General features: G+C 37.5%; 1 protein-coding gene across 4 annotated transcripts in view; it reads left to right on the top strand.

Annotated features, from left to right (window-relative positions):
- Positions 1–12,149, top strand: part of CDKL5 (cyclin dependent kinase like 5) — a 190,105-nt gene that overhangs the window by 144,641 nt on the left and 33,315 nt on the right. For 3 of the 4 annotated variants that reach the window (XM_067566077.1, XM_067566075.1, XM_067566078.1), the window contains exons 10-13: positions 738–818; positions 4,449–4,609; positions 6,641–6,760; positions 7,722–8,748. In XM_067566077.1, coding sequence (XP_067422178.1) covers positions 738–818; positions 4,449–4,609; positions 6,641–6,760; positions 7,722–8,748 — 1,389 coding nt within the window. The remainder of the gene's footprint in view (positions 1–737; positions 819–4,448; positions 4,610–6,640; positions 6,761–7,721; positions 8,749–12,149) is intronic. The other variant, XM_067566076.1, reaches the window with a different exon arrangement.

Genomic DNA, 12,149 nt, shown 5'->3' with positions numbered 1-12,149 from the left:
GTACAGATGGCAACGACTTTGTATAATGCTATGCAAGCTTAACAGAAATCCATCAAAATGCACTGCACCATCTAGTCAAATGCCCAGCGCCATCTGAGGACCTGATGTGTCTGAAGGAATCCGCCTTGCTAGTTAATCATTCCTGTGGGTAAAATGTGCGCAGTAAGTTTTTTTCTCCTAAAGCTTCTCATACCCCCCCAGAATACATTCCGTGCCTCCCCCTCAGTTTGAGAACCTCTGATTTAAACCATTTTGGAATAATGCCTGTTTTTAGCTTTGTTGTACTTCTCTCATTATTAGCTTGTTTATACCTTCCACATTTCTTATCAATCATAATGCCAGACACAGCCATTTGTATATCTAACTGGATTATCTTTGTCATTGACAAGAACATCTAATTGAATACCATGTTCATCAAGCATACATTCCCTTGCTCTGTTTGATTGACTGGACTGTTGTACTTATGGTATATCAACAGAAAGCTGACTGTTTCATGCTATTGTTGGTTGGTGTTTCATGTACCATTATGTCCACTTTAACACACCTGTTATTTCACATGATATCCCTTTTACTTCCTTCTGTTGCTACTACCTACTATTTTTTGTTGTCTATCCTTTTGACAGAGCAAGCAGTGTCTAAGCCACCTGCCTTTATATACTATGTATTCTTTCCTATATAAATGTTTTGGTTATTTATTTACAGACAAAGTATACTTATGCAACATTATTATTTTACAGTTCCCAGCAGTCAACCATCCTCAATCTTTGGAGAGGAGATATTTAGGAATTTTAAGTGGTGTTTTGCTTGACCTTATGAAGGTAGGGAAAAGTGCATTATTTGTTTGTGTATATTATTTAGGGGAAGTTTGCAGTGACCAATATATTTATATTGCCTAATACAATCCCTTTTAAAAGAGTCTTCTGACCTTGTTTTGATAAATTTTAACAACCTCTATTGTTTGCAGCAGAGCTTTGATATTTCCCAGGAAATATCCCAGGAAAAGCTGTGGGGTCAGGAAAATACCTTTTACTAGTGCTATGAAATTCTCTTCAGATTTGGCTGAGTTGTAATCTGTTGAAAATCTTCATTTCTTTGTTCTGTATCACAGTTACTGCTTGATTTTTGGCAACATGCCAAAAACAGTGAACTTTCATAGCCTGGGCGCCCATTATCACTGTAATAGCATGCACTGTACTATCAACACTTAGGAGCAGAAACTCAGCCTGGCTGATGTTGGCGCAGCTATACTGGCAGGGGTGGAGAGTGAATTGGCTTTGCTCCCTTCGGCCACCCTCCCTGCTCATATTGCGCCCAATGGAGCACTACCTGGGACAGAAGACCTTTTCCCTTCTCTACCTTTCACTTCATTGGGGTGAGATGGGAATTCCTGGAGCAGAGACAAATACTAATAGCTAATAATGGAACCAAGACTGCATGAGTTAAAAACTCCATTTTAATATAGTGGGTCCAAATCTCATCCATTTGTCCATATTTCCTTTCAAAAAGAGCTGTTCATAGCTTTATCCTTTTCTATGGAGTCTAAAATTCGGCTATTTAGGCATGTATAACCCACTGTTTCTGTGTTGTGCATCCACTTCTAGTGGCTGTTTCAAAGAGGATAACAGCCTTTTCCTACTGCCAGCTAATGTAGTTACCTAACGTAATTAGCAGAAGCTCAGTTGGTAGCAGTCTGTGCTCTACTGCTGAAGGTTCAAGATTTAAACCCTGAGGACATGATGCATGATGGGTGTGGGGAAGGGGGTGTTATTTGTAATAAAAATTTTCTTTATGCTTCCTCTTTCTTGAAACTAGTGTTGGTTTTTTTTTTTTTTTTTTTTTTTTTGGTTTTTTTTGTACGTTCTCTCCTACGTTTTTAAATCATTTGGGTTGCAAAATCAAGTACTTGAAAGTTAAGAAATGTCAGAATTAAGACTGCCTATGCAACCTTAATTCTATTTCCTTGTATGTATTAATGCACTTTATGATATGGCTTTTAATTATATGACCTCATATTATCTTTTCCACGGGATTCTTGCCTCATTCAGTGCACGGGATGGGTGGTGCTCAGGGATTGTGCAGAGAATGAGGTTGTTGTCCGTAGGACCTTTTCTTCATTTGTTCTAGAGGATGGAGGTGTGTAAAGATGAAACTATGGACTGCAGAAATGGTGAATGATGGAGAAATGATGGTCTTGTAGTGGGGGCAGGTGAATGCTACACAGGATTACTATCTTATATCCATGCCTCTACTGCAGACTTCCTACATGGTCCTGGGAAAGTCACTTAAAACAGAATTTTGACATGTGGCTCCTCTTTGTGTGTGTTCCTCAGTTTCTGCATGCCCAGACATCTGGAGCCTGATTGTCAGAATTGCTGAGCATTCTCAACTGTAACTGAAGTCAGTTGGAGCTATGCATTCTCAGCCCCTCTGGCAGTAAGGGGCCATGTCTGGATAAATCAGTGCAGGGGTGGGAATCAGGTGGTCCTGAGTTCTAGCCCTGGCTTCACCAGTGATTTGCTGTATGGCCTCAGGCTCTTTGCCTTACTTTCCCCATCTGTAAAATAGGGAGAATAATAGTGTCTTCTCACAGGAGACTTGTGAAGAAAATGCATTAGTATTTGTGAGGCAGTCAAATACTGTACTGATGAGCGCCATAGAAAAGATCAGGAAAAAATTAATTACTCAATGCAGGGTTTGTATGGTGTGTAGTACAAGCAAATCCACATATTGTACTATGAGGATTAAAAAAAAGCCTCATTTCCTAAACACCCTTTATCCTGTGCACTGAGTGAAGCAAGATTCCTGTGGGGAAAAAATAGCATGTGGTCATATATAATTAATAGGGTATTACAATTCATATACACTAAGGGTTGAATTAAGGTTGCACAGGCACTTAATTCTGTCACTTTCTAACTTTTAAGTGATTGACCATGCAATGTAAATAACTTTGTTTTAATATAGGTTTTATTGTATTTTATTGATTTATTTATATAGCAAGAGGTAAAGGGTACAACAAGATGAATTATGTATATAATGCATTTATCCTCATTGAGGATAGAGTATCTTCAAATGAGTAAGGAATTGCTAAGTGTTATCCTGGTCCTGCAAAGACATATGTATGTGTTTAACTTTACACACACTGTGAGTTCCATTAGTTTCCATGAGATTACTCACTGTATGTAAATTTAAGCACATGCATAAGTCTTTGCAGGATCAGGGCCTATATATTTGCTTTCATGATCCACCATGGTATGTTTTTGTTCTAAATATGAAACACAGATAGCCTTAAGACATCTTACAACTTTTTTTAAGGTTTTATTTTTATAAAAATTACCAATAGCTATTGGAGGAAAAGGGAGACCATAGAAATAATGTTATCTGTATCCATAGTAGAAAAAAAGTCCCACTTTAGTTCAGGCATGAGCTTTATGTTTGCTTACTGTATAAACTTACCACAGCAATCAATATATTTCTTACAGAACTTGTGTTAATAGCAATGTCATAATATGTTGCAAATTAGCCACCCCTGTTAGTTTCTAACTTGATAATTAAATGTTCATTTTCTAAATATCAGAAACAGTGTCTGTCTTTAGAAATAGAACCAACCTCACAAAATTATAACAGGAATTTCCTTCTGACTACTGTTGATGAATTCCTAAGAAGTGTTGGTGAAATTCTAATCCCACTGAAAATCAGTGATAAAACTCCCTACATTTCTTTACAATAAAACCTCAGAGTTACAAACACCTCAGGAACGAAGGTTGTTCATAACTCTGAAATGTTCGTAACTCTGAACAAAATGTTCTTTCAAAAGTTTACAACTGACCTTTGACTTAATGCAGCTTTGAAACTTTGCTATGCAGAAGAAAAATGCTGCTTTCCTTTTATTTTTTTAGTAGTTTATGTTTAACACAGTACTGTATTATATTTGCTTTTTTTTTTTGGTCTCTGCTGCTGCCTGATCACATACTTCCGGTTTCAAATGAGGTGCGTGGTTGACTGATCAGTTTGTAACTCTGGTGTTCATAACTCTGAGGATCTACTGTATATATTAAGTTTTAAAGCATAATTTTAGAAGACTAGGAAAGCTCTTTGAATGAACTTTATCAAACCTCTTTCATTAGGTATCATTTTATGTGTGTGTTTACTGCTTCCGAAAGCAGAATTGTTTTGCACTCACTTCAGTGGCTTTACCTTGCAATTAGAAACCAGGAACTGAGTTTCTTGCAGACCTGTGCAGTTCAGTACTGATGTGAGTGCAATATAACGTAAATGGAGTCATGATTTGCTGTCAAATGGTATATTCATATAACTTTAAATCATTCTTGCAGTTGCACATAAAATTTTCACAGAACCTATTGACATCAGAATGTTATTGAGCTAAAAGTTTTGCTGCGACTGGTTTAAATACAAATACTTGTTTAAAACTCAGACTTTGTTTTCCAAAGAACTTGCTGAAGCTGGATCCAGCAGATAGATACTTGACAGAACAGTGTTTGAACCATCCTTCATTTCAAACTCAGAGACTCTTGGATCGTTGTGGAAGTTCACCTTCACGGTCAGCTAAGAGAAAACCTTACCATGTAGACAGCAACACATTATCTAACAGGTAAATACAGTAATCAGATTCTCAGCTGCATTTGTTACATTAATGAGCAAGTTACTTTCAGGTTTAAATATTAGATCATCTTCACAAAAAGAACACGTCTAATTTTGTCATGTTGGTGTACATATTGTTTTTTGTGAGCTTAACATAAGAGGCAAAGCCAGTTTTTGCATGCTAAGTGGCTTCTCTCATCCCTAAAACACACTTCTTCCACACTCTTTTTTTGGTAATTGACTAAAGATAAGTTAAAGGTCCAATTATACAAAATAAAAATGTTAAAAAGTTGTGTATGTAAGTGTGTGTATATATATGTATGTTTTGTAGTTGTAATAAAAAATATGGGGCTGATAGAACTGCTTGTTTTTAAACTTGCCCAACACTTCCCATTATAAGACTCTGTTTTCAGTTGCTTATAACTTTGTCAAACTTCAACAATTCAAGCTGAAAGTTTCCTTGTTGGGTGTCTGCCTGTGGCTGAATATTTTTTTGAAAATTTCAACCAAAATGCTTCAGACATTTCTGATAATGAGGCTAGGGTTTTGCCCATGTTAAAATAAATAAATAAATAAAACAATTTGACAACCTTTTCTTTGAACAGTTCGATGCCCCTCGTGCATTGGAGCAGGGGTTTGAAATTTGGCAGTGGGGGTGGCCTTTGTGTCCAAGATGTGCCTTTTGCTGTTCCCATAAAAATCCACCCAAATTTGACCAAAAATAAACCTGAAAAATTGCATTTCACATATGATCAAGCATAGGCTTCTTAGATTTCGGAAAGACAAGGGGATTGAGCTAATATCTTTTACTGGACCAACTTCCCAATGGAAGATATTACTTTACTTGCCTTGTCTTTGTAATCTCTTGCAACTGATAGGACTGCAACACCAGTGCAACCAGTCTTAGATTTTGGCAGCTAGATTCCCTGAAGATTCTATTTGATCTTGGCCTGAGGCCAGAGCAGGACTTCCTCTTCAGTTGCAGCTCTGGGCTCGTATTGGGCCTAGGCACTTGAACTGAGAGCAGGGAGAGCGTCTCTCCTGTGCTTTCAATAATCACCCTGTTGGGCCCAAGCAGAGTGGAGGAGGAAGTTGCCTGATTCAGATACAGAGGTGATAAGAGCCAGATCTGCAGTAATAGATCATGGATTGTGACAATGATATTGGCTAAGACTCGGACTGGAATCCAGGGAGGGAAATGGAGTCTGGGGTAAGGGTGAGATCAGCTGAGGAGCTGAGCAGTAGACTGGGACTGGCTGCACAGGAGACTGGGACTGGCTGAGAATGAGGGACAGGCAACTTTATTCCTGGTATTGCCAAATCAAGCACTCAAGTGAGGAAATCTTAACATATTTCTGTGTGTGTGCAATACATAGTATATGTCTAAACTGTTATCTGTCTGGTATGGGGGCCTGATCCAAAACCCACTAAAGTCAATGGAAACACTCCCAAAGAATTTTTACAGTGACTTGAATGGGCTTTGGGTCAGGCACTTAGAAACCTTGCGTGGGGTTGAGAATATTTGCCTATACGATGCCGAGCGTATGGTAAGCACTCAGTATTAAGGAAGTGGTGATTGCTTCATTTTTTTTTTTCAGTTAAAATAGGATATAAATATCTGTTATGCAAGAAATGAAATGATGATCACAACCCAATGTAATGCCACTTACTCTTAAGATATGATTCAATTTGTGTGAATGTTTGAAGTGAATTCAATTAGTAAATTAGGAGTCTGAATTATTTTTAAAAAAAGAAAAGACATTTTATTTTATTTTTATATATTTTTTGTGAATAAAGGATTCGCGTCTACTTCTTTTAAACATCCCTATAATATTGATCAGTTCTTCTCTCTTAAAAGTTTGATCATTTAAATCTAATTTATTTGTAAGTGAAAGAGATTTTTAAAAAATTAAACCACATTATAAGCATTTAATTCCATACATGTTTCTATCTCTACTGAAGAAGTTGCTACATAAAAAATAGACATCATATGCAAATGTGTAAGAATATATGCATACCATTTTATATTTCATTCCTTTAGACAGATAGGGCAGGTCGATGAGGGAATGAGGGAGCTCCAGTTAAAAGCAGGGTCCTTTGTTCTGGTTGACAATAGGAGCTTCAGAGGACAGGCATCTTCCGTAGTGGCACCCCTTCTAAGGTATGCAGAACAGTGACTGATTTCCTCTGGATCTTAGACCATGTACAATCACAGGCCTTTTCTCTTGCACATGTTTGTGGTCCACTGAAGTTGAGTATCTGTATTCTTCCTTTGAGGTCTGGGACAGCAAAGTTCATCTTCTGTAAACCATCTGAAATCTGCAGGAGAGAAGCTCTGTTATTCTTGTAGATTCCTAGGAGAAGATCTCCTTTTCTTCTTTTATGCTTCTCTGGTGCACCTTTGGAAGCATGATGTGGGAGGGGTAGATCTAGGTTCATAGAAAACTTTGTCCCCAGTGCGTAAAATTTCCCATGCCAACCTGATCAAAGCTTTCAGGACTCCTTCTATTTCTTATATATAAAAAAAGTTAGTTTAAAGATGCTGAAGTAATTATTATAAACATATGCAAAATATATAACGAAAGCATTATCGTTAAAATCCTAAGAATAAAAAAGAAATAACCAGTTGAGCTTATTTGCATAAAAATTGTATCACCTTTGCAATTTATGCATTATTTGTAGTAAGATGTACTTTTAAGAAATGTTTTACCAGAACATAGATCACACATATGATTAACTCTCTCTCCTCCCCCATTTACATATATTAGTGCAGTAAATATTGAAAGGGTTCAAAGCTGTTGATGGAATGTATAAGTTGAGTTTAAAAATATGTTGTCATTAACTAAATGTATGAACTAGAAGCAAAAATTTGGCTATCAGGACATAATACATTGTTATTTCTTACGAGCTAACACTTGCCAATTTGTTGTTCTAGGTATTTGGAATGGGGAAATTCCTGGTACCTAATTGGTAGTATTTGAATCACCATAATTAAATTATCTCTCAATTTTGAATTGACAACTCCATTTTGAAATCAGTGTATTTTATTGAAGTTGGAAGTTATTAATATATTAATATGTATGCTAACATGTTAATGCTTCTTCATATGTTTTTTAATGTAGAAATCAAGCCAGCAAAAGCTCTGCTGTGCAGTCACATCACAGATCAAATAGCAAGGATATACAGACTCTAGGGGCTGGACTGCAGAGAGACGAGGTTCTTCCAGCAAATGAAAGCTTTCTAAATGGAAACCTTCCTGCAGCTGCACACAGTCCAATGCATACAAAAAAACCAAGCAACACACCTGGATCTGGCAACAAGGACCTAGCCAATAACAACATACCACATCTTCTCAGTCCAAAGGAATCAAAGACAAAAACAGAATTTGATTTTAATTTGGACCCAAAAGCTTCTGATGGTCCAGGTACAAAATACCTAAAGTCAAACACCAGATCTCAGCAGAACCGGCACTCATTTATGGAAACTTCTCAAAGCAAAACTGGCACACTACAGCCAAGTGAGAAACATAGTCGCCACAGCTATATTGATACCATTCCTCAGTCTTCAAAGAGTCCCTCATATCGGACAAAGTCAAAGAGTCATGGGGTTCTGACAGACTCGAAATCTGTGGGTAATCTTTCTGAGGCCAGAGCTCAAATTGCAGAACCAAACAGCAGTAGGTATTTTCCATCAAGCTGCTTAGACTTGAACTCTCCTACCAGTCCTACTCCTCCCCGGCACAGTGACAGTAGAACTTTACTCAGTCCTTCTGGGAGGAATAATCGAAGTGATGGTACCCTCGATTCCCGAAGACCGCCAACAAGACACTCCAAAACCATGGAGGAGTTGAAATTGCCAGATCACATGGATGGAAGCCATTCACATTCATTATCTGCCCCACATGAATCATTTTCATATGGTCTAGGTTACACAAGTCCCTTTTCCTCACAGCAGCGCCCTCATAGACATTCCATGTATGTGAGCCGAGACAGAGTGAGGTCTAAGGGCTCAGAGGGTGGCTTAAGCGTAGGGCAGGGGATGGCAGCCAGAGCAAACAGCCTGCAACTGTTATCTCCACAGGTGCAGCATAGGTCACTCACAAGATCTGTTGGCTCTTCACGGGAAGACTGTACAGAAGATACTAATAGGGTTAGTTTGCAATGTTGCCTCTTGAAGAAGGTTTTCTTTTCCTCTGTGTATTTCTTGCATGTATGTGGGCTTAGATGGCCAAAAGCGTCTTCTAATTTTGTGTGTTTCCCCTTCCCCCTTTCAGAAGTATGGAGGTTAGATTTTCAGAGGTGCTTAGTATCCACCATTCAAAATAAGAGGGCACTTTTAAAAGTTTGAGCCACGGTGAAGCATACAGTCACTTCTGGCAAAATAGTGAAAATGTAAAAACAATCAAGATGTGTTTAAAAAAAAAAAAAAAAGGTGTTTTGATAAGTGATCACTGAACCAGTGTTTGCACTAACAGATGTAACTTTTACTAGATTATTTTTCTTAATACTTTCTATATTTGGATTTTGTTGCATGTCTTAATGCTGTAAATGCTAATCTTATACATTTCTGAAGTGAGATTTTTTGTCACTTAACCTGCAGCATGAGTTTATTGATACAGTGATCACAATTAAAAAGTCATCATTTACTAACAGTTGTGACAGTGTGGAATCTGAGATACTGCAGTATTTCTCTGCATTAAGGGTATATCTACGCTGCAATTGGGAAGTGTGATTTGCAGCATGTATAGGCCTACCTGAGCTACCTTTGAGCTAGCTAGCTCTAGTAACAGTAGCAAGGAAGCCACAGCAGCACAGATGGCTCCATGGGCTAGCCCTGCCTGCCAAAGACCCTGGGTACATACTTGAGTGGCCATCAACCCTTGCTGCCTTTCACACTTCTCAACTGCAGTGCAGACATATGCCTCGTGTAAAAAATAACTGAGGTATGTTTGAGACTGTGGTGTAGGAATTGTTAGTAAATGCTGACTCTTCAGTGGTGACCCCTGTATGTGCCATAAGCCCACTTGTCACACTTGATCCAAACTGCATAGTCTGTATAGAACCATCTCTTCTCACTCTGCTTTTACATTGCTCCTTTCTGGTCATTGTGAACTGAGGTTATTTTGGTTATGCACTTGACAGATACAACATCTCTCTGTGGAGACTGCTTGTAGCCTAGCATTAATTTGTCTATTATAGATCTTCTCCAAAGAATGAGCCAGATTCTGTGCTGATTTGGTTCTTTATTCAGTCCTATTGAATTCATTGAAATTACACTTAGGATTGTAAGTCAGTACAAAATGTGTCCCAGAATATTTAAAAACAAACACAAACACAAGCAAATTAATCAAAAAAAAATGTTATTCTGTTCTTGGAGATTTTTGCAAAGTTGGACAGTAATATGATAAAAGAGAAGTACTTACATACAATGAACATTTCACATAAATACCTGCAAATATAAACAGCATGTTGAACTCTAAGGAAATTAAAAATGGTATACAATTTGTGACACTTTGGAAAGGGTTCCAAAAAGAGCTACAAGAATGATTTGAGGTCTAGAAAATACGCCTTATAGTGAGACACTAAACAGGTACAATCTATTCAGTTTATCCAAGACAAGGTTAAGAGGTGACATGATCATGGTGTGTAAGTACCTACATGGGGAAGAGATTTCTTATAGTAAGTGGCTCTCCAGTCTAACAGAAAAAGGCCTAAAGAGATCCAGTTGTTGGGAGCTGAAGCTAGACACATTCAGACTAGAAATAAGATGCAAGCTTTTTAACAAGTGAGGGTAACTTAACCATTGGAACATATAGCCTAAGGATGTGGTGGATTCTGCATCACTTGAAGTTTTTATATCAAGACTGGGTATCTTTCTAAAAGATGTGTTAGAACTCAGACAAAAATTATGGGCTTCATGCATAAATTATTGGGTGAGGTACTTTGGCTTGTGTCATGCAGAAGGTCAATAAATGATCACGGTATTCCCTTCTGGGTTTAAAATATGTGAATCTATGAAATATTGTAATAGAAAGGTTTAGGAATATATTCAAGGATAACATGAGATTAGGCAAACCTTTTTATGTATCTCTCTCAATTCCAATACCTAATGAAATTACCCTTTCATCCCTACTTAACAATTGCTATCCTTAGCCATTTACTGAACTCTTTCAGCTGAGGGAACAGAATAAAGTTTAATTGATATCTGGGGTAGACCTATTTTTAAAATACTGTACCATGTAATCATGCATATCCAGCTATTTTGAGATGTATTTGGATGCCTGGTTATTCCAAGCTGTGCTTGATTCTGCATTACACAGTGTTTAATAAGAGTTGTTGGAATATACTGAGTGCTTCACATGTTCCGAGTACTTCAAAAACATTGACTAATTAATCCTGCCAGCCCACTTTTCAAGCAGGTATATAGGTAAGATGTAGGATTACCACTTCACAGATGTGGAGAGTGAAACAGAAAGGTGACATAATTTTCCCAGTGCCACCCAGCAAGACATTGGCTAAACTTGGGATCACCTGATGCTTCCCAGCCATACTGCCTCTTTCTTTATCTTTCACTCTTTGTCTGATAGGCAAGGAGCCATTAGTTAGGCCTTCCTAATTGTCTATAAGTTGAATGTTTCTCTGTTCCTGGACACGTTGGATCTCTCTGAGAAATGAATAATATTTGCTAGTACACTAATTCTTAAAGTAATACGACCATCTTTCTAGAAAGCAAGTTAATACAAGTTTTTGTATACTTACCACATCTCCTCAGACGTGATTGTATGCATGTAAAACAATAGGAGAAGCCCTTCTGTTACATGGATTTCTCCAAGCAGAACAACTGATCTATTTTGAAGGAAAACTAACATTTAAAATGGTGCTGCAGTAGATGTTTAGCAAAACTGGGTTTTATTTCCCCCCTGTGAGTGCTCATTTTCCATCTTGCGTTTCAGTTAAGCTGGTTATATCCATCATCATGCAGTCAGTAGTCAGAGTAGTGATTTCCACCATTCAGTGGTGGGGTACTTCCTGACGCTAGCTTATATTTTTATTCTGCGATTTAATAGTATCTTTACAGTGAGTCTTATTGTAGTGAATGTTAATTCAATAAGTAATTTTAATGGTATTTCATATTGTGTGGCGAAATTGAGTGTAATTATCAAATCATTTTTTATCTTTTGACAACCAGTTGACAAACACAGGTTTTAGTTAGGAAAAATATGCCCTCCATCTCTATTGCATTAATTCATTTTGGTTTGGTTAGGAATGTCTGTCAGAATTAACAATTTCTAATTCGCTTGGTATGCTTTTGTCCCTTAAGGCTAACAATTTCAGACCTGAATATCTCAAATGAGGCTTCTAAATCCTTATTTAGGCAAAGTAAAGGTGTAAAGGAATAAAAGTGGCCTGATTTTTCTGAGATTCTGAACACTCATAAATCTCACTGAAGCTAATAGAAGTGAATGGTGCCCATTATCTTTTGAAAATCTGGCAATTTTTACTTACGTGTTTAAATAGGGATTTAGGAGCCTAGGTTTGAAAATATTGATC

The sequence above is a fragment of the Emydura macquarii genome, unplaced genomic scaffold (genome assembly GCF_026122565.2).
Source record: "Emydura macquarii macquarii isolate MOO-44397 ecotype Brisbane River unplaced genomic scaffold, CSIRO-AGI_Emac_v2 contig_2734, whole genome shotgun sequence".
NCBI classification, from domain to species: domain Eukaryota; kingdom Metazoa; phylum Chordata; order Testudines; family Chelidae; genus Emydura; species Emydura macquarii.
This window is presented reverse-complemented; position numbering and strand designations above follow the sequence as displayed.